The sequence below is a fragment of the Thunnus maccoyii genome, chromosome 3 (genome assembly GCF_910596095.1).
Source record: "Thunnus maccoyii chromosome 3, fThuMac1.1, whole genome shotgun sequence".
Taxonomy (NCBI): Eukaryota; Metazoa; Chordata; class Actinopteri; order Scombriformes; family Scombridae; genus Thunnus; species Thunnus maccoyii.
In genome coordinates, this window is record NC_056535.1 from 5,778,103 (window position 1) to 5,802,321 (window position 24,219).

The following is a 24,219-nucleotide window of genomic DNA, read 5'->3' on the forward strand; positions in this document are numbered from 1 at the left end:
AGTTTCTCAATTCAGTCTATAAATGTCTGAAAATACTGAGAGAGAAAAAATCACAATTTCCCAGAAGCTGATGTCTTCACATTTATCATTTTTTGAAGAATAAAAATGCCAAAAACATCCTGGCTGCAGATTCTCAAATGAGATGATTTCATGCTTTCTTCATCATACATTATAGGAAGCTGAATATCTTTGGGTTTTGGGTTGTTATTTAGACATCTGAAGGCATCATTCTGAGAATTTGATGGGGCACTTTTCACTATTTGCTGACGTTTTTATAGACGATTAATTGATTAATCAAAAAATAATCAGCAGAATAATCGATGATGAAAATAACTGTTGGTTGCATCTTTAATATTTATTTCACAATATAGAGAAAACCAAAAAATCCTCACATTTGAGAACCTTGAGCCAGCAAATATTTGGCATTTTTGAGACTGATCAAACTTTCTGACTTATCAACTAACTGTAACTTGTTATATGTAACATGATGGTATAAATGTCATGCGGACACATGAGCTGAAAACAAACAGGGGACACTGTCGCTGATACTCAGTCCTCTAAACTAGCATTTATGTGTTAGTGTTTAACAGGATGGTTTGGCAAAACCAGATTTAGCCTGTGTCACTCCTCAGCATTCCACATCACCCAAATTTTAGGATTCCACACATGACTTTCCAAGATAAATCTCCACTCCTCCCCCATCCAGACTCACTGCCACTAAATTTGCCACACAGCTGTCAAGACAGCACCAGATTCCCAAAAGTCAGCCTTCTGTTGCATTATAGGATATTATATTGTGCTTAATCTTTTTTTTTTTTTTTTTAAGTTAGGTTTCCTGGTCCCTGGACCAACTTGAAAAATCTCAGTAGAAGAAGAATGTTAAGCCCTTAAGTGAGGCACTTGTCAACTTATTAAAGCTGTCCAGAGCGCCAAAGGAAAAACAAATTGCAGCTTTACAGGCAGCTCCCTGATGTAACCACGTTCAGATGCATTAATGTGATGTGAAGTGTTGCTGAACACCGCATGTGTGCATAGAAAACCCCTCCCTGAATAAATGAGGTTAAACAAAGATAATTCATCACGACTCACTTGAGAAAAAGGTGAAGAGCTCATAAAATCCACTTTAATGATGAGCCAGAAAATGATCAGACCACAACGTAGTCACACTCTAACCGTTAGGAGCTGAAAGTATGATTCACGTCAGCAGCAGGGACAATGTACAGCAGACTAGATCAGAACATTAGATCAGATGTTGTTCTGACCAGCTCAGTAGCATAAAGTGCTGACCGAGTAATGGACATTACATTTACTGGGAACACTGTGTCTTCTTCGGAGCAGGACAACCCCCAACCTCCAAATTATCGAGGTGGACAGACCATTGTTAAGTCACGCAGCAGGGCAAGCTGGCATCATCTTTAAATTGTCAAAATGACCCTGAAGCACTTACTGTCCCCTGCAAATGCTCTTCACAAGTCTGGTTAGAATAAAACTGAGTGGGATTCTGCCATCAAGGCATTTAAACTTTACAATAAGTTTGCATAAGTTTTAAGATTAAGTATCATCTTTCACACCACAAAACAATTCAGACACACTTAAGAATGTTATGATTATTTTCTATGTTTTAGTAGAACTATTTTAATTAGGACTACCATTTTTACAGTATATGATACAGTCCTATCACCTGACAAGACTGGCAATATTAGATGACTCTGCAAAACATTTTTTTTTTTTTTACGACCAATGCCCACGTTTTTAAAATTCTCACCTTCTACAATATCTGCACACGGAAACTATGGTATGGTTAAAGTTCAGGAAAAATGTGGTTGAGTTTAAGTAAAGGTTATGGCTATGGTTAATAAAAGCCACAAACATTAAAGGTGCCCTGTGGACATTTCTTGTAAACAAACAAAGGTTCTGTTTACATTCAATGTTCCTCACCAAAAAATATGGTAAGTATCCTTGATGTCTAACCAACATGTTGAGTGCATCTCCTTCCTCAAAAGACATTTGCAGGAGTTGATTTTTTTAATACTTAAAGACCCGCATTATTTGCTAACTTGCAGTTTTATTCGTCACTGCCTTTGTTGGTGCTTTGATACATCTCTTGGCTCGTTACCGCCACCAACTGTTGATCAGCAGAATAGCAAGAAACTGGCGGCAAACATACACCTGATACAAACCCAACTGGGATATGGTTATAAAAACATTGCTCGCTCGCGAACTAACAGAACTAACCTGAACAAAAGGTATGCTAGTAACACTGAGCTAGCTTTCTTCCAAAAGTCTTACCAATTAACAGTGGTTTGTAACTGTTCTGCTGATGGAGACATCATTTTGCTAACATATTTATATAATAACCTCATTTGTATTTGACTTCAAATCAAATAAACTCAGAGTATGTCAAAGATAAAATGATGGAAAACCTTTTATAAGCCACAACAGTTTGTCAACAGCCCTGACAATAATGACACGGTGGATGGCACCTTGGGTGCAGATCTAAAATAAGCCTGCTGTCCTGTGATGACTTCAGCTGTGACTGGGACCAATGAGGGCTTATAAAACAGGACCACAGACATGGCAATATTGAAAGCTGAGGGGACTCGATGTGCTACAGTAAATGGAGCAGAGCCATGGTAGGATGTGTGGTCTGTAGCACAAAACATTCGGGTCAATAGCATTTGCCTCACTTCAGAGTGAATCAAGTCTGTACAGCTGTACACTTTAACACAAAAAGATGTATCACATATACTTTATATTAGAAGACTTGTTGTGGATTTAGGGCAAAAATCTAAAAACACTGCTATAGAAGCAGGAATGAGTCAGACTGTTTCTATTTTACCAAACAATCCTAATGGGCCTTTAGTCACAGCCTCCTGCAGCGATTTGCGCTTCACAAGTACTCACCCACTGCGCTTGATCAGAGTTTAAAGTTGCTCGTTTGTTGGAGAGCTCACCAGCATGTCAAAGAAATGAGCTGCCTGTAAGAGCAAGGGCTGATGGGAATGTCAGCCCATGAAAAGTGGAGGAGAACGGGATGAGTCAGGCGCCATGGGCTGGGCGGTGGCCTGCTACTGCCCACTGAGGTGTATCCTAATCCCTCGCTCCTTCCCTTCAGTGACAGAGCCCGAGGACAGGAGCGCCACGGTCGGATGTGGAGACTGAGTGAGCCCAGGACGGCCTCGGGGACAGGGGTGTGCAGGGGGCAGTTGCCGGGTAGTTGCCAGGAATAATTAAGGGAAACCTCTTTAACCGTAGCCTACCAGAACCTTAACGTTTATGTAACTTCGATGTCAGCACTTGGTTGTCTCTAAGTGTTGACCTGGATGTCTTCCACTGTTATAAGGTCATGGATATAATATATAAGACCGTGGCTTTGAGGAAAACAGTGCTTGGACAGAAATTTCCGGCATCACCTTGACACTCCACTGCACCTATCGTGCACTAATAAATCTCAACGGTTACAGAAATGCTCAGTAAATCGCTGAGCACTTTGAAACTACCTTTTATAACTCCCTCTCCTCAAAGGCCTGCTGTGCTATTGATGATAGATGAATGGGACGCATTCAAAGACTCAGACATGAAACCAAGAATCAATTCTTTATCTAGCCGTTTGTTTGTCTCCGAGGCTTTGCCCTTTAGCACGGGTCCACAGATCAAGCAGGGGATCATGTCTAGCTCTCGAACAACCTGCTGGGAGCACAGTGTGGAGGAGGCAACTTCAAATAGCATCGTCCCGCCTCAAACGCTATAGGTTACCACGCATAAGCTTTCAAAAAAGCGGACAAACTTCATCTGGCTCTGTAAGTGGAGCTACATGCCCAATACATGCAGCATTTTAAAGTAATAACTACAAATACTCAAACATGTGAGTCTGAGTTGAGTGTCTTATTATCCTATCAAAGTAGCACAACTGTCCTGAAGTAACAGGGTAAATATTGATTACCTAAAACAACATCCATTAGTCAACATAGCAGATCTAAGCTATTTAAAAATCAATTTCTGATTCTGTTTGCATAATGAACCCTCTTACAGTCAACTGGGAAGCCAGAATCAATGCTGGAGATGGACAATGGCCAGACTGGCCCAACCTCCACCCTCTACTGTATCTGTTTATTTATAGCCTAAGAAATGTAGCAGTGGGTGGCAAGCAACAAAATTAGCCACAGATGTCACGGGTCACGTCTCTGATCACCGGTGATCTAACCCTAATTTGGCACGAGGAGAAGGTTCGGTATGGAGAGAAAAACAACAGCGCTCACTGAGTGGGTGCAGAGACTTTGAGACTTTTGACATTTCAATTAGAGGGTACGTGCAGCGAGATCCCTAGAAAAAAAAGCCATTGTATAATGTAAATTACTGCATGTGGGACAGGGATGGTCTATTGTGGTGACAACATATAATTTGAGGTTTTCGCCTCATGCCATATATGTGCAGGCTGTGTCATCCGGTGCTTACGTCTCTCCAACTGCTTTACAATATCTGCCAACTCCATGTCCTGTAATTGGATTGATGCCCGGCTGTGATGCTGCTCGCTGTAAAGGCACAAATAGAAAGCGGACAGGCACATCCTGAGAGAAACGTTCCTCGTGTGAAACCGCAGAGGCAAAAACTACACACTGTCTTCATTCTTTCAACCCTCAGCTGACTGTAGACGTGTTCTCATGTAGAGAAATGAAGTGGCTAAGTCAGAGAGTCCCCAACATACATACACTGAGCAAAATGTAACACTGCTCTTTATTTGAAGAATTAGTTAGAAAAAGCAATGGGCTTGATATTTGTAACCAACAACCAAGGGTGATAATCAGTCGTGTTGCTGCAAAATATTCTTTTCACACATACACAACAAAAATGATTTAAGATGATTAAATGATTAAAGACACACTAAACCACTTTTAACAGGCTGCAGATTTTCTATATGATGGAGCCGTTCAGTCATTCTCTGATCAGTTCTACACCAGCTGAACTGTGCCACCTATAGGAAAGGTAAAGGGGCTGGTATACTCCTTAAGATGTGCCTGTCGTATTGTCAGATATCTTCAGAACCCCCCTCCACACCTTTCTAATGGCAGATTAGTGGGGGGAGGGCTGTGCAGGGCCATTTCCGTGACTTTCTGACACCAGTGAGCCAACATTCACACCCACTTATCGCAGTGATTGGTCAACTAAGCAGGGTTGAACTCCTCTCTCGAGCTCTCCTTTTTTCTTTCATGACGGCTATTTATGACGCTTTTCATGTGAACAAACGAGTGCAACTCTATGTCTGCTGTCCAGGAGAGACTGCCTGAAAATAGTGATAAACTGCGTCTCCCCCGTCGCCCTCCCCTCTCTGTGGCGGTCAGCTTTTCACTCCGCCTTTGAGTGAAACCGTTCAGAATAAATATAAAAGCATTTGATTTCCGAGGTAGTCGGACATCACATTGTAAGAACCACTTCAGTGACCAGCAGCAGTTCAGACTTGCAGATGTAGACATGTTAATGTTGCAACCTGCAGGTAAAGAAACTAATAGCTGCTATTTTAACAGTTGCACCACCTTCAGGAAATGACTGTTACAGCTACAGTTTTTCTTTTATAGCTGCTGTTTTGTTTTGTCTGTTTGAGGTTTTACATAATCTACAAAATCTACATACAAAACACTTGCTAGATAGAATTAAATCATAAATACAGATGAATGAATAATAATCAAAACAAAAATAAAATAAAATAAAATTATAATCACTGTGACAAACTGAATAATTAAACAGAAATATTTTGATGACTGTTTTATTATAGGGATCCATTTATAATTTATATCAATATTTTTGCCTGACGCTTAAAGTAAAGATTTTTAAGGTGCCTTTAAGGTGAAATAATCAACCATACAAAAATAATTTTATAAAAGCCAAATATATAGTTCAATTATTCAGTGACAAAGAAAAACTTTGTCAACCTAATTGTCATTTATTACTTTGTGTTGGCCTATGCAATAACAAGATAATGTCATTTGTTGTTATTACAAGAATTTTTTCTTGTTAAAACAGAATAATTTGGTGCATAACAGTAACACAAAAAATCAATAACATGGAAATGATACTATTATAATATGAAATCGACTTTGTTAAAACAAGGCCATTTTCTTTCTGAGCAAATTAATTTTGTCATGGTGGCAGTAATGTACTTCCGTAGGTAGGAATAGCTTCCTTCTTTAGAAAGTAGGATGTCAGAGTACACTCAATGAAACTCTCTGAACTCTCCTGCAGCAAATACACTTCAGTTAACAAAACCCTTTCGTTTTGTAAGTCAAACACACACTTACACACAAAAATGTGAACACAGCAGTTATATAAAAGAAAAACACTGTGTCGTTCTGTCTGCAGGTGGGGAAAGGGTCAAAATGACAGCAGCTATAACTTTCCTTCAGATGCTTAAATTACTTTTCTTGCTCATAGGTGGCGCAGTTTGGACTGCTGGTCTAAGCTGCTTTTTGCATCAATTACACTGTGCATCCCTTGTAATTAATACAGTTTTGTGCTCCAAGTAAGCTTTGAAAAGTCTTAACTGTAACTAACATAACAGTGCTCTTCATTGTTGTGAAAGCTGAGCATTCAGACATTTCTGGATTTTGTGAAAGGGATCTCTTGCCTAGCTGAGTTTTCTTGCCCGCAGGAGAGAGAAAAAAGGGAGGGAAGCCCAAGAAGAGCATGCATTAATATTTCATCTCTTTTGAAAAGGATTATGAAACTGAAAATATTCTCTGCAGCTCCACATGGAAGAGCAGCCAACCACCATCTGACAGCCTTGGTTGCTTGGAAACTGCTATTGTGTTGAATGCAGTTCACAGTAATATCATTTTAAAGGAGAGTGAATGAAAAAGAGATTAAAGATCATGCCTAAGGAGACAGTTCTTTTGAAGTGAAATGATCAATACAGCCTTATCCTCCTCTCAGTTGACACTTGTGTTTGTTTTAGGATTTTGTGGAGCATGCATTGGCCAAAAAAATGGATATCTGTTGCAACACAAAAATATTTTCCACTAATTTTTCTACTTGCTCAGAGTTCAGAGTGACTCCCAATCCTGTGTGATTGGGATTTCTAAATGCTAATAATGCTGTCTTGCAGTCAGCTGCTGCATGGCCAATGCAATACTGGGTTATTTATAGCAGTCCTGGACAGCAGCTGCGGTTAGCTGCTCCATCCAGATTCACACGGTGACTTGAGGTGTCAGCAGAAATGGGTCTATGTGCCACAAATATCCAATTATTGGTTCCTCCATGGCTCCACAGACTGAGGCAAATACTGAATAAGCTCCTGTCATCATCACCATCAGTGCTGTGTGTCTTCCTTCCTCTGCCTTTCTCTTCCTTTATCATCGCTCCTGTCACTTTCTGCCATGTAATAGCCCAAAATGAATGCTGACATGCTGGGTTTCTGTTACACAGATATTGCACTAAGAAAACCTGGTAGCAGAAATAATCTTGTTTGGGAGTTACACCTTAATGAGCGTGGCTGAAGAGGTTTCTTGCTGCGCAAAATTAGCTAACAGCAAATTCGAATTGCTGAGAATGTGTAGTAAAAAATTAAGTAAAAACATATCAATGATATGCTTCTAATTCATGAATTCATAATCATGGTTGTCATAATCTTGTTACGTCATTCAGCTACAGTAAACAGTTTACCTGATACCTTTATTCTATATGTCTAGACTGAACTCGGAAGGTCAGACAAGCTAATCTGGTTAAACCTCTTTCACAAATGAAACCACCAACACTGCAGTGTGCAATTATATGTGTGAAACTGTGGCTTTTGTCCTTCAACCTTTGGACTCCAATATACACTATATGTGTGTACAACCTCAGGCACTCTTGCTTATCTTGAATGCTGTCTTTGTCTTTGTAGCTGTAATCCAGCTGTAATGGTGCAGACACAAAGAATCCTGTGAATGGAGCGACACTGAACGCTCCAGCTGGTGGTGATGTGGTGGGTGACGTACAGCGAGTAAAGGTGGTGCTTGGTTTTGCTCCGCCATTTTCAACATGGCAGCCGTGTCACAAACTGTCTCAGCATTTGAGGCGTAAAATAGGAAATGCAGTAACAGAATCTTGATTCATATTTTATCAGCATGGGCTAGTTTGATAGTTTGATCTGAATTTCACGAGCCGGCCACATTGCACTGGACGGACCTCATTTGCATAAAGTTGAGGTGGTCGTGATTATGCAAATTCAGATAGGGTTGGTCCGTCAACCTGCTATGCCGTATCCATCATGCACTGTGCGGCTGGATCTCCCACTCTCCAGATAAAAAGAATAAGATCCATCCACTTGACATCCATCAACGGATCCAGTGTGTCTGAACCATGAAAGTAGCAGCCTGACAGGGATTACATAGCTCATACCTGTTTAGTTAGCATCTTGTTCTATAAGTGGTTGTCATGATTGAGAGCTTATAGTTGACAGCTACACTTAATTGTCAAATAAAACCTTTTCAGACATAGAATCCATTGCTTAAGTCATCTGTCTAAGTGATGGCTTTTCTTCACTCAGATGTAGATGTCCATTGCATAAAAATTCCTTACAGCTTTATTAAAGGGGACATATCATGCTTTTTTGATTTTGTGTTATTTTTATACTGTTATGATGTCAGATGTATTCTACATGGCCAAAATTACAAAACTTGAGGTTAGCATTTGTAAAAATGCTTCTTACAAGTCAAAAATCAGGGCTTTAGCCTGCTCTGAACGCTTTGTTTGAAATGTTACTTCAATTCCACAGGTTGTTGGTGTTGTCCATTTGCATATTTCGGATCAGATACTGGCCCAAACATGCACAGATGTAGCTGGAAGTCTGCTGAGGAGCAGCTTCCAAGATTTGGCCAATCAGAACAGAGTAGGCTCCTCGGGAGGGGGGCCTTAAAGAGACAGGAGCTAAAACAGCCTGTTTCAGACAGAAACTGTCTGAAACAGGCTGTGAACTGTGGGGGCTGTGAACTGTGGGGCTGTAAAATGGCATAAAGGGCCAGTATATGATAAATAAAGAGTTTTTTGAATTGTAAATCATGCAAAGATATTCCAGTAGAGTCCCAGAATATGAATATAGACCTCAAAATTTGCAGAATATGTCCCCTTTAAGACATGACAGAAACTTTTCTGTTACAGCTACAATGCTAATGCGATATTTGTCACCTGATACGTGGTAGGAAGCAGAAAGCAAAGAGCAGAGAGAGAGAGAAATGCTGTGAGTTAAAGAGTAATAATATGATGGAAGAAAAGTGTACTCTGTTTTCTCAAACACTGCATTAAAAGTATTTTGCTGCTGCACCCTTAACTAATGACCATCGTGAGTGTGAGAGAAGCTCACTCCTCTTCTCACTGTGCATCCTGTCATGAATCTTCACATCAATTTTATCATTTGTTAGAAAATTTTGCTTCCTATTGTATATTGGCTGACATTACAAAAGTTTTGTGTAACATTTATGTAGTTAGCCTGGATGATAGTTGAAAACGTAGTGAGAGACTGCCAGTAAGATTACTGTTATGGTTGTATTGACATTAGAAGAATCTCCCCAATGGCTTAAAATGGGCTAATTCAGTGTTTTGGATGTAGTCAGTGTTTCAATTAGCAGCAAATATGCTATAGGTGCATATTATTTGTTACATTTTGCCTTATCATCCTGCTTTTGTCAGGGGGTTTCAGTTCAAAAAAGTTTAATTCACAGAGCAAGATCATTTCTGCCTGCAGTGCAGCTCTGCCGCCAAGAAATATCACTATAACTAAACCCTCTTTTATTTCAATGCTGCCAGCTCCAACTCCTCTCATCCCTCACTCCCTTTGCAGCCTTTCCTGCATGGTCACCCACACAGGGCCATCATACGGCAGGTAGAAGATGACAAACAATAGATCAAAAAAGCTGCCCCTCTACAATAGCAGCCACACATTTCTACTGGGAGTTCGAGGCACTGATGCTTCAGGGATTTTTACCCTGTCATCAGATGCATGATCACTACCTTCTCACAGCTTCACAGAGGATCAGGCAGACTGCAGCAAAATCTCAGCAGTGTTATAAAGGAAGGTCTTTACGGTGTCATATTTATATAATGATGTCCTCAGATGAGGCCACCAGCAGAATATGCCTGCATTAAAGCTTTTTAAAACATAACAGAGGACAGGGATGGAGATGTGGATCGTTGCAGTAAACTGTGGCCAGCTCTCTAGAAGAGCCCCGCAGGCGAGTGGGGACGGTTCAATCAGAGGGGAAGGGGGGAGAGGAAAGGCAATCTCTCCATCACCCAGGAACAGGGAGGGGGGAAGGCAAGCTGAGCTGTGACGTAGATAGGACATTGATTATGTTTGCTGCAGCAGTATTTCGCCAGAGAGAGAGAGCTATATTTAGAAGCAGAGGGTTCCCTTCTGTTATCTCAGGCCAGCCCACTGCTCTGCATTCTGCTGCAGAGTGCCACGCTAAAGTAATGTAAATCAATGCAACATGCCACATCCTCTTCAGTATATATCAGTGGACGTGTTGCATCACTGCACAAATGAAAAGCAGTGCACAGTGAGTTTTCATGAGGATTAGATATACCAGTAAAGACTTATCTTTAATGCATTTTAGCATTTTAACAAAATTAGCAAAACTACTAGAGTATGGTATTTAAAATGATCATTTACTCTGCAGTTTGACTTACAAGGTACTCTCTGATTCTACTTATAATATAAGGTCCATGTTTCTTTTTGTACTTTTGTGTTGAATGGACTTTAAGAACACAGCGTTTGTGTTCCAGAGAAATCATAGAACTGCAGTGCAGTGCAGTAATGCAGAAATGTACGTACCCTTAGTGAGGCTCTTTACAAGATTTCCTGCAAATTATAAGGATAATGCATCCCTTCAATAACCAGATGCTAAGGAGAAAGTGAATAGTGAGGTTCATCCCGGGTCACTTTGCATCACTATATACTATATACAATATATGCCTGTATGTGGCAAATGATACATTGTTAAATCTTTTTTTTCAGTCTTTATCCTACACCATACCGTCTGAAAACAACATAAAAGCAAGAGAAAAAGAAGTACATAAAAAATGCATTAACTGTGTTCACATTAAAATCTATGTCCCAGTCGTGTTCCAACACTCTGCTTTACTATTTAAATGTAACAAATTCAACATTGTCCCATTCCTTTTTCTTTTAAAGGATAGGTTCACAATTTTTCAAGTCTGTCTTAAAACATCAGTCAGGAGCCCTAATGAACATTGAAACAGGTTTTTCTTGCCATAATCATTCCTCCTGTTCATACTTGCCATTAGAAGATCCTTTCATGATGCACTTACAATGTAAGTGATGGGGGACAAAATCCACAGTCCTCCTTCTGTGCAAAAAATGTATTTAAAAGTTCATCTGAATCTTAAGTTATTACAGTCTTTTAAGTCCCTGTTTTTGTTACTATACTTCCACCGCAGCTCAACAGGGAAACACAAAGAGGGAATTTGATGCTGAAAAGACTGTAAAGTGTCAGATATCCCCTTGACATGACTAACTCAGACTGCTGAAGCCTCATATAAGCTTCACATCAACTTTTAGATGCATTTTTGCACAGTGAAAAAAATAAAAACAGTGGATTTTGGCCTCCATCACTTACATTGAAAGCACATTTTAAGGGGATCTTTTAATAGCCAGTATGAACAGGAGGAATGATTACAGTGAGGAAAACCTCTTTCGCTGTTCATATGGGCACCTGACTTGAAAAATTGTGAACCTATCCTTTAAAGCTCCTATGCGTAGGTTTTAAAATTTTCCACTGCTGGCACCCCAGAGTGGAAGTTTCAAAAAAGACACAGTGGCAAAAGGCAATGCATTCTGCTACGATCGACTCATGAATCTGATTCGGGGAGATAAATTGAGAGGAAAGAAACACAGACTACAAACAAAAACTTATTCCATCAGAATCATTTAAGGCTTTAAAAATTCTACCTGTTCACTGTCGCGTGAAAGCAAAATGTATCGCCTCGTTTTCAGCCGATGCTGAGTCTGCACAGGGTATCTCGGGTGAAAGCCTCAGCATCACGTTGCCTGGCATGTCAGCTGCTGCTCTGCACAAGCATCAAGGTGAGAATTACTGATTGTTCTCTGTCCGCAGTAACGGCTGTTCTGTTCCTGATGTTGTACAAACAGCTGTGCCGCCCAAGGCCCTTCACAGTACTCAAACACTGCCATGAGTGCTTCAGACAGGACACGGCGTGCAAGCCACCTCCACAAACACTGCTCTGTTCAATTCAGCTCAACTCATTCAGTGCGACAGATTCATTATGATTCATTCAGTGTGTACACAATCACTGGTGCAGGATGGATGTTTAGGGAGTGTTCATGGGAGAGGGTCCTTTCGGCTTTTGTTGTTGCTGTGCGAGCTGCCAGGAGGGGCTCGTCATGTCCTCTGGCAGACCATGTGGTCAGCAGGACAGAGACACTGGCAGGCGAGCACATGGAGCCATCACCCCGGACAATGGCATGCCTCAGCTGTCCACAGCTCTGACTCAGTTGATGTGGACGAGTCTTATAGGCCGGCCAGTCCTGCTGTCAGTCACAGTCAGAGCTCAGTGCTGCGGCACCAGGCTGCAAACACAGCGTCTGGCCCAGGACCCAGCTCCATGGTGACATCCACACAAAGTTTTTAGTGTTTGCATGGGGCACCTGCTGCACAGAATCATATACTGATTCAACTATCTGAATCTGTGTTTTAAGCTAACTTTCTAGTGTCTTATTGAAGCTGATGAGTGTTTAACATTAAAAAAACATTCCCGACTGCAGCTATAAATAGTATTTTGTTAGCTTTATTTTATGTGCTAAGTGCTGATTGCTCTGATTTTTGTTGCATTGCACTTCCCCCCACTTCTAAAACTGTGACTCCATTAGAGAAAAGTCTTTTTCTTGGATTTTTCTACAAATGGGTATTTCTTTTCATACTTTTTCACCCATGATGGCTATAGCTGCTCATGCTAACTATGCAGTTTATAGTCTTTTTTTTTGCTGGTAACATAAAAAAAAATCACTTTCTGCGTGTCTTTTTTCATGAACACCAGAGACCAGATGTATAAAACTCTGTGTAGATTCTGGACTATCACTCTAACAAAGGCAGAAAAAATGCATAGCTATTCTCTCCATCCCAATTACAAAGCGGTGCATACGCATGGTTCTGTTTTATAAATCTCATACCACTGAGGAACTGGGCACACATGCACAAACCTGATTTCTATTCCTACATGTACCTGTAAACCATCAGTGGCAGTAATATCTCATTGATCATTATTAAACATCAGAATGATCATTAATGATTTACTGCATCAGTGCTGTTATCTAACCAGTCCTTACAAAGTGCTTCACCATAAACAACATTAACACAAATAAATTACATGATGCCTCTGGTGTCAATTAAAACGATAACTTGATCACACAAACATAATTAAACATGTAGCTAATTATGTTTGTGCCTTTGCTGTTTTAAAAATTGCTAATCAGGGAAATGAGATTAAAACCTGAACAAACAATGTGTAATTATTTAGATCTTGCCTCTCACCCTATTTCTCACTCTCTGATTGCTTTAGAAAAACATGCACACCTCTGAATTATGTGTGAGGTGTGCACATTCTTAACACAGATACACGTTTTTTAAGAAATACCGGTTTATAGGTGTGACATTGCATATGCATGTTGTTTTGGTTATACATCTGGACATCGGTGTTTAGGACAGAAAATGGAAAATCTTCAGCCGACTTTTGAATTCTTTGCAACCGTGTTCTATCATTTGGCCAATCATCTTTCTGCATGTCTCATGAACCAATCGGTTGTTAGATGCTGCTCTTAAAGGATAAAGCTGGCGTCATTCTATATTTTTCTTATGCTGCAGTATACATTTGTTACTGATCAGACGCCTCCCTGATGGTAATGCAAACATCTAAAGTAACAATATATACAGAACTTTTGCACAGTACTGCATACATTGTTGATTTTTAAAAAAAAAGGCTCAGTATTGTCCTAAAACAGCTGGGCACTGTCGTTTTTAGTGAATGCTACTCAAACAGGAGTACAGAGTGCATTTGTTGAGAGCTACTTTCAGCCACAGATTAATACACATTCTAGTGAGTATTTAAAGCAGCACGGCGGTGTATGTGGGACAGACTTGAAATTATGTAATGAATTGATGAATGAACATGTCACCCAGCGCAACAATGTGGCTCATTGATGTGTTTTTAAATCATTTTTTGATAACAATGAAGCTTTTGATAACAACACAGAGGAATAAGATATATCAAGCTTTGGGTAAACAGACTACAGTTGTTCGTAGGATCAGTTCAGTTTTGGTTTTGGTCATTTTATGGGATTTGTTGACAATAAAAAGTACAGAATACCATTTGTTCCAATGTCTTTCTCTTTTGCTGTCACAATAAATATTGTTAATCATTTTCAGTTAATCTCTCTTTATTTAAGTGCAGTTTGGCATTGATGCCTCAGTAAATTAATCACTACAGTAATGTAACAAAGTGAGTGAACTGTATGACCAGCAGGGAATGTGGCTCACAGCAGATCTGCTGCTGTGACCTCTGTCCTCAAACAACACTGTGTACACACTGTCCATGTCCCAGCATCCCACTGTCACCATTCCCCCTTATGACATATAATTGATCATTTCCTGTTTTCATTATGCAAGAATAACCAGTTCACTTTACATAAGCAGTTTGTTGTGTTTGGGGTGTAGCTTTGTCTCACTTTAATGTCCCTTTCAGACTACAGGCCAAAGTTCTCTGAAATCCTCTCTGGTAAGTTCAGTAATTAAGTTCATGATGCGTCATGCCTCTTGCTATTCTGCAATTACTTGCTAGAATTTGTCCATGTGCACATGAAGAAGCTCACATGGAGAAAAGCGTGTTTGGAACAGACTCGGTTTATGATAACATCACATATATCACACGCACACACACAGCTACTCCGGCTTTCCAGATTGACACGCAGCTGTGAAATGCCTTGGGCAAGGATGCAGGAAAAAGGCACATGGAGAAGCGTGATGCCAGGCTCAAAGAAACTCACAGGCAGTATTATTTAGCCTGTCTGAATGTTACCCTGCCTTACTCATCTCTCACAGTTAAATTACAAAGCGGAGAGCAAAAGGCTTAGCTGTAAATTAATTAGGCCTCATCAAACACTTGCTGCCCCGTTTCCCTCTCAGTGTGGTCGGACAGGAACGGAAACCATCTCTCTCTCTCTTTCTCTCTCTCTCTCGCTTTCTCAGCTCAAAGTCTTCATCTCTCTAATTAGCTGCTGTGACCTGTGATGGTACTGGGAATGTAATGAAACCACACCCAGGACACCCGGGGATCCAATCTCCCTGCAGTTCGCTGACTCCAATGGTGACCTTTCTGCTGCAGAAATAATGTAATGACTATTACATTGTATGTATAATACTATTTCAGATAAATACAAACTGTTCTTACTTCTGCTATTATAACTAATATAAATGGCATATATTCTTATTCTGAACAATTTTAAACAAGAAATGGCAAAAAATCCAGTATGCATCCAAAAAGAAGATGCTATAGAGCCTGGGGCGTGGCATTGGAATTAACAAATGAATCACTTAATAAATGAATAAAAAACAAACAAAATTAAAATTAAATTAAAATCACATTTACATGATATATAAAATTTTAAAGTAAAGAAAAACAACTTTACATGTGTCAATTAATAATTTTATTTTTATAATCTGTGACTTGAAATGACTTAAAAATGGAACAAAAAATGGAATTGTGGAATAACTAAAGAAAAGTACTTTACTTGACTATTTCCATTTTCTGCTACTTTATACTTCTACTCCACCACATTTGAGAGGGAAAAATTCAACTTTTTACTCCGGAACATTTATTTGACAGCTATACTGGTTAATTTTTCCATTAATATTAAACATAATAATAATTTTTGGTTTAGGACCATAGACTGTAAAAAAACACTGTGATGTCATCCATTGGTTTGTGGACTCCCTTTTTGAAGCCTTGAGTTTGCATTTTGACCACTGCCGTCTTGGATTTTTGGAGCTAGAGGTGATGAGAAGTGACCATATTTGGACGAGAGGGTGGAGCTGACCCTAACGCTAGCTGCTAGTTTGGTTAGCATGGTGCATTTACAGTCTATAGCGATAATAATACTGTAATAATGCTAATCCTAATGCTAATTTTCACTAACGAAAAACAGGCTTAAAAAGATCAAAACAAAATGTGCTTACAGGAAAAACTGAACATCTGACTTCTTAGAGGGTCTTTTACTACAACCAAACACTGAGCAAGACTTTTTTAGGTGACCAAAATGTTACAAATAACTGTCATGAACTGAAAACACACTGAAATAGTGACGGCTAAGCCTATAGAGTATAGACCATGGTTACATTACCTAACCAATGTTGTAACCATGGTAGCGACTTGTCAATCACAATGTAGCCATGCCCCAAAGCATACCCTGCTTTATCATCTATTTTACTCTAAATGGGACCATAATTTACAAAATGAACATCACGCTGTAGACCATAAACTCATTAGGAAAGTGTTTACTGAGGTATTAAATCACAGACTTCCATACAATCGGACTTCTTTTTGCAGCTGGTGGAGTCGCCCCCTGATGGCCATTAGAAAGAATGCAGGTTTAAGGCATTTCTGCATTGGCTTCACTTTTCAGACCTGGAGCTACCTGCTTGCTTAGGACCCCTTGCAAAAACAACATCAACATAAAATAAACATATATGAGCCACCAAAGAGACATTCCCCCTCTAACCTTCTCAAATAGTAATCTTTAAATAATTGTTTGAGGCCCAAAGAGGAGAAATTCTACAATGTTAAAAAACAACAGAGATTAGACAATAATTGAGAACCACTGGGCTAAACTTCCAAACTGTATCCAGTAATTGAAAGCAGGGCTTATATTAATATATACAGGGCTTATAGCAAAGGATGTGAGTACTTCTTCCATCACTGTATGTATCCCAAATAACACTTTATTGTTTATTCCAAAATTTTCAATATCTGTGAGCATGAACAATCAAATGAAAGAAATCCTCTGTGATGTTACGTCACTTTCTGGAGCTGCTCCATGGATGATGAAAGGCAGGCTGACTTGAGCTTGTTTGACTTCTTACAATTCAATGACTTTGATTTAACAGTGATGAGTCTGACAACTCTGCACCACTCTAAGGCACTCTCTGTGGGAAAAAAAATCACATGGGTATGTGCTACAAGGTCTCCTATTCATTGTCAGTGGTTGCATGTGGTTTACAGGCAGGCTCTATTGTAAACATCAGTACATTGTCATCCCTATGATTTCTGTTCAGTGAGCCCTCTAGTGATGACATTTATAGTGAGCCCTTCTGTCCCTGAGCAGAGAAAAAGAACTACAGACCAAATGAAGCTCAAACTTAACGGTCCTCAAAATGAATGTTTAACTGAATGAAAGCATGGATCTCTGAAAAGTGGACATCTATTGTTTGTGTAATGTCAGTAAAACATTATATATTCAAAATAATTTAGTGTTCCGTTTTGTTTTCACAAGATGCACTCCATATTACCTATATACCATAACAACAAGTCTGATGATTTGTTATCTGTATCTAATTAAGACTATTAAAAAAATACTTTATGACTTTCTTTTTTAATCACAACCTGTCCACTGTGTAGCACTATAAACGGACAGATATTAAAGCAAAATAGTTACACTTTAACTTGCATTCCATGCTGGAAGAAAGCATTTTATAACCTTGTCAGAAGGGAAGAAAAACAAAGGCACAAGGGAGGATATTATTACTGCCAAGTTATCTTTCATCTGTGCACTTTGTGAATTCCTCCTCAAATTGAGGGAAGACAACATCCTGAAGCAAGCATTTTACAGGGAACTGAATGCACCTGATGTTCCTCCAAAAAGGCAGATTAGAGGACAACACAACTCCTGCTCCATTTATTTGACTTACAAGAGTGATTTCCCCCTAAACAAATCTTGACTACACTTACCAAACACAATGGCAGCAGCAGATGGGAAGTTTCTTTTAAACTGGTTTTACACTTTCATACCTACAAGGCTGCATGTAAGTATTGTTAACCAGTATTTTTCCATCTACAGTCAACGTAAATCTATAGCAATTGATTTTTTGGCTACTTGGGGGGTAGTGCAACCAGATGTAAACACAACTCTGATATATTATCACCTCAAAGTTGACATGGCAACCTTGTTAGCAAACAGTGGCAGACACAGAGCAACAATTGCAAGCAAATTTGGAGATACGTGTCTGGCCAATATCACTCACCTTTTATCTCTATTTTGGTCTCCACCAACTCCTGAGGAAAATATCTAATAAATGCACCAATATCCCCCAACTTACCACTAACTTTGTCTGTCTACCACCTGGTGCTGGATAGGTAGTGAGGTTTTAGAGCCTTGTCACTGAAAACAGCTGTCTGCAGATGCTGATGAGAGCAGTGAGAGTGAACCAAAACAGCAAAATTGCCGACCATAAAACCAAAACAATGAGCTGAAAGATGCTAAAATGATCTGTAAAGCTAATGGGAACTGCAGAGTTGGGTGAGGATTCTCTGTGTCTTCATCACTACAAGCAACCCATTTCACATTACCCATTTTACCCATCGTTGATGCAAAAATGTGGATTAGAGCAGCTTTAAAGAAGTGTCATGTTGAATGGTAACAAATAGTATCCAGCAACAAGGACCATTAGAATACACCCCACAACAAAGTAAGTGGCTCTTAACATGTCAATTGTAAACAGTAACAGAACATTACTGATGTGTCTGTTAAGCCTATATAGCTATATTTTTCACAAAGGAGCATGATGTGTGAATGTGAAACTGAGCCAGAAAGTGGGTGCCCTTCTGCAGTGAGAGTAATTACAAAAACACTGTTGACACATGTTTATGTCATAGGCTCTGCCATAGTCTCCTCTGTCGCTACTGTTGCAGCTGTAAAACGGTGGATAAATTGTTTTGAGGGTCACACAACCCCTGCAAAATAACTCATTTCACTATCAGAATTTGATCCATTTGGCCCGATAACATTTGGAGAGTTTAGAAGAGCTGCATGATTAAATTATTTTATCCACCTTCAAGTTAGCATCAGGTTTATGATGCACTGTTGTCTATTAATATGATGCAATTATAATGAGTTTATTATGTTCTCATGATGCAAACTGACACATAAACAACATTACCAGATGCACACGTGATGATTTCTGTTTGTCCAGAGTCTTAATCAAGTTGAATTCAGTCAAAGGCCTACCAGCTATTTTGAGCTGCGAGTCGTTTAAGGTAATAATGCGTTTGAAAACGCTAATTAGAAGTTTGAGATTTGTTTGTCACTGAGAAGAATACTTCTGTTTCACCAAAATTGGCAACAGAAAGCAAGTCTACCGCAAATTAAAGCACTCAGCTGCATTCAGCACATAGTAAAGTGTGAACATCTCGCTAACAGCCTGTTATCACAGCTGCCCGTTTTAGCAAATGTATGAAAAACAACTAAATGTGTTAATAGTCTACAGAGGGGAAAGTGCTAACAGCTATAGTACAAAGCAGCTTCAACTCTCTGAGAGTCCAAAACAGTTGAACGGTCATTCACTGCTGCAGAGAGCTGCTGATTCACTGTCCTACACCACACCTAACGCCCATCAGTTTTATTAAGGAAGGCAGCCATCTTGCTTTAGTATAAAGTTACTGTATGTCCAAACAATACATTTGGTGTTGTGACTACATTTTAAGAGGACTGAACTCTCCTCCTCCCACTCTGAACATAAGCCTCCAAGCAGATCCTGCCACTGTATTGTTCACCAAAAAAACAACCTGATTTGATTGTTAATCCTATTAAAGTCACCATAATAACAGCATATTGCCTGTTACATAACACGACAAATATGATTATTTTCGGTGTTGCATTCCTCCTCTGCCTTTCAGAAAATCCTGTTCCACACTCTAAAAATCAGACCGCTTGACCCAGAAAAGCCACATCCAAGGAAAGCAGAGGAACAACAATTTACAAATCATTTGTTGTGACTATTAACGCCAAACTGATTCATGATAAAAATTTTCTGCAATGAACTGCGAATTACATGACCGAAACTTAAACAACATGTATCACAATTTGAGTTTGAGAGATACAAAGAGGGGAAGCATCATATGTATCATGCATGAAGGGTTTATAGATGACATGAAGCACTGTGAGACAGAGATGCACTGATAGGAGTAAAGAAATGCTTTTTCCCTTCTTCTTATCATGCTAAATGCTTACTGCACTGTACTGTGATTTAACGGTGTGCTAATATTTAGCCTGCATCGATATAATGCAATACATTTCAACAGCACCATAGAATATAGCCTCCAGAATGACCATCAACACCTCTCCAAGTCAATATAAATGGATCAACTTTACAAAGGCAGGATTAATTGCAGTGCTGTTGTAATGGATTGAACTGGATTTAGCAAGGTGTAGCTAATAACCTGGCAACACAATGTGAGGCAACTGTGCCCGGATTATGTGGTAGTGAACGCCTTTACCCATGACCCAGAAGAGGCTTTATATGATTTTCTTTAGGCAAACATGAATCTTTATGATGTGAATTGATAGCAGACGTATTAAAATGATATCCGTTCTACATAGATGGGACTTTTAAAACCATTGTTTTAGTTTTTGAAACCTGTACCGTACTGTTTGGCTCAGTGTTACTATTCTCATCAACCCTGTTTCCAGCCACAGCGGGCAGCTGTTTTCAGCAAAATAGTTCCGAGCATCAAACAGCAGACGGACAAAGTTAGCAACTTGCTGGTGAACATATTGGAGCATTTAGCAGTTAAAGAGCCAGATGTTTCCTTTAGGAGATGATGGAAAGCAAACCAGAGCTAAAAAGAGAGTGAATATTGGACTTAAATTTGCTGGGTGGAAAGAAACATGACTCCAAATGAATGCTAATGTTGCTCCATGTCTTCTGGATGTGTAAACAGGCAACTGTTTGCTAACACGTTTGCCACATCGACTTCATAGTGTTTACAGCTTTCCGAGTGTGAGATGAGAAGATCAATATCAATCTATCAATCACAGGCAATGACTGATTTTTTGGCCACAGCGGAAACAGTCATTACCTTTTAAGTTAATATGGCAACTTGTTGGCAAACTGTTGCTTATATACACATCCAGCAGTTAGGGAGCAACATTATCATTCATTTGGAGTCGTGTTTCTGTCCATCTGATGAATGCATGTCCAATATCCATTCTTTTTTACCTCTGTTTTTGCTCTCTACCATCTTCTGAGGGAAATATCTGACCATTTAGCTGCTAAATGCTGCACTATGTTCACCAGCTAGTCTACAGCTAACTGTGTCTGTTTGCTGTTTGGTGCTGAGCAGGCAGTGTACAGTGGCTTTTAAGAGTTTTTTCTCTGAAAACAGCTGCCTGCTCCGGCCAAAAACAAGAGTGAATCAAAACAGTAAAATTGCAGCCGGACAGCTAAACAATAAGCCCAAACTCGCTATGAAGCTCCGTAAAGCCGAGCTGCAAAGTCGCTGATAATTCTCTGTAGGGTCATCACTATGAATAATGCCTCTAACATTACACTGTGTCATTTGATACATTGTTATTATAAAAACATTGATTATAGCCGCTTTAAGTACAGAGCTAAAATCAGTGGTTAGCCTAGCTTAGCATAAAGCCTGGAAAAATGGGAAAACAGCAGGCCTGGCTCTGTCCAAAGTGAAAAATATGCAGGCTACCAATGCCTCTAGAGCTCACAAATTACCATGTTGTATCTCAGAAATATAAAAATGACCATTTGAGGTTTTAGGGGGAGTTTCCTGCTGGAACTGTTTATTTCTTGGCGAACAACAGCTGGAACGGTGACTTCCAGGAGTCTTGTTGTCACAGTCAGGTTGCCAGGTCTGGTGCTAACTGACTGTATCTGGAAACCAACACTATAGCCAGAGCCCCTGCACAAAAGCGCAAGACATATCTCCAACATGTAACTCCCCATAAGTCTCTTTGCTGCTAAACGGAATTAAATGGCAGATAAACTGAGCTTAGGTGGGTTTACCCTTCTGTCCGAGTCACAGTGAGAATAAAAGAATAAAAGCTTTTGTGATATGTTTTGGGACAGCATTTGTTAGTGGACGGTGGAAGGGAAAACAGACAAGCAGACAACAGTGATGTTGAGTGATGAAACAGACATACATGGGGTAGAGGAGGGTGAGGGGGGGGCTGATGGGGGGAGCTGATGGCGGGTTGATCTGGGTCCACACAGAGCGACTCACTTGGCCAGCTTCATCTCTATCTGCTGGCGGATTTCCTGCCGCTCCTGGTCGCTGCGGACGGGGAAGATGTTGCGGTCCTCCAGCTCCTGTTTGCTGGGTCTGTTCCGAAGCTTCACAGCCAGCAGCTCCTTTCTCATTCGGCGTGGGAGGGTCCCTGTTGTTGTTGGGCACAAATTAAGGTCAATAACGACACAGTGGCTTTCAAGCTGCCAGACATAGTTTTCCAGCTAAGCCCGCTGAACTGATTCTAATCACCACACAGTGTGCTTTTCAGCTTTCTCATAAGACCTGACATACAACTGTGTTAAATAACACCTTTTTAATTAAATACATACCTACATACTTATTTCAAAATGTTCAAATATGTACTTAATTTTCTATCTTTATATAATGGGTTTAATGTTATTTGTGTATAAATATAAAAGTTCACCCTCCTTCGACCTTCTCATGTTTTAAATTTATTGTACAATTTTGAATAACACTGGATGAATTGAGTCGATTTTTTGATACCGTTCAACAGAACATACTCAGAACAAAGATATAAATTGCACAAATATAGAACACACAAGAATGAATATATTTTACTGAAGTTAATATTTAGTAGCAGCACATCTGGCAGCAGTTACAGCCCTGAGTCTACGTGGATACAGTAAGTCTGCAATTTTCCCTCATTCTTCTTTGCAAAACTCTTCAAGCTCGGTCAAGCTGCATAAGGACCATGCAGTAAACGACAATTTTCAAGTTCAGCCACAGATTCAGGATTGGATTGAGGTCTGGACTTTGATTTGGCCATTCCAGGACATTAACAATGAAGTTTTTAAGCCATTCCTTTGTAGCTTTGTATTCGTGTTTGGGGTTAGTTGGCTGGAAAATACTGTAAATCTTCTCCCAAACTGCAGTTCTTTTGCAGACTGCAGCAAGTTTCACCCCAGGATGTCTTTGTTTTTGCTGCATTCCTGGTGCCCTCCACCTTCACCAAAGGCCTTCAAAGGCTGCTACCGCCATGCTTCATGATGAGGATGTTTAGTTTGATGGTAAATTGGAGACTCAGAGAATAGAATCTTCTTCCACTTTGTTTCAAACTTTCCTACAGGCTAGCCAACATATAATTTCTGATGTCAGTAGCTTTCTGTGTGACATACTGCTACAGAGCTTCAATAGGTGAAGTAACAGTATTGTCTGCACTGTGTCTCCTGTCTTAGCCACAGGACACTGCAGCTCATTCAGTGTCCCTCACTAGTTCCTTTCTTACACAGACACTCTAAAGCACAGACACTCTTCTCCTCCTTTAGTGGCAAAGTGCTGCATTACAGCACATTAGTGTCTCCAACTGTCAATGAAACTGAGGGATGTCATACAGCCCCTTTCATTTGATCAACATGACCAGTTTTTGGAAGTTTTCTTTACTATCACATGAGGCAATTTGTGATGCAGGCTTAGCTAGCAACTAATAAGAGGAATAAAAACACCTGACAGTGGGAGCTACAGTAAATTAGCCTTGTTAGCACAACTGATAAGTATTTTGTAAATGTAAAAATTTGAAAATAAAATCAACATTGATTCATGCTCAAATGTGAGATAGATTCCTGTAAATTCATAAGATAAATCTCCATAACAGAATGTAAACATGTTGGATATCTATTAGTTTCATTCTGCTGCATCTTGCCACACTTTTTCACGACTGTCTCTGCAGTCAGCAGATATTTGTATCACGTCATCCTTGTGCTGGTGGCGTGCACATCTGTCATGTCCGTCATAATTCCCCGTTCTACTCTTTTCACATTTTTCCCCCCCAGAGTCACAGACATGTTAACCGCAGGCGGCTGAGCACCACTGACCCACATGAATAGCCAAGAATTAGGCCACTGCAGCAGATGTTGACGGGCCGTTGAAACTTAACACCCGTAAGTCAGCTATCTGTCATAGCTG

General features: G+C 39.8%; 1 protein-coding gene across 4 annotated transcripts in view; it reads right to left on the reverse strand.

Annotated features, from left to right (window-relative positions):
- The window catches only part of phactr3b (phosphatase and actin regulator 3b), a 58,704-nt gene that overhangs the window by 4,709 nt on the left and 29,776 nt on the right, over nucleotides 1–24,219 (reverse strand). For 3 of the 4 annotated variants that reach the window (XM_042406337.1, XM_042406340.1, XM_042406339.1), the window contains exon 8: nucleotides 22,291–22,444. In XM_042406337.1, coding sequence (XP_042262271.1) covers nucleotides 22,291–22,444 — 154 coding nt within the window. Of the gene's footprint in view, nucleotides 1–16,658; nucleotides 17,202–22,290; nucleotides 22,445–24,219 lie in introns of those variants that run through there. The other variant, XM_042406341.1, reaches the window with a different exon arrangement.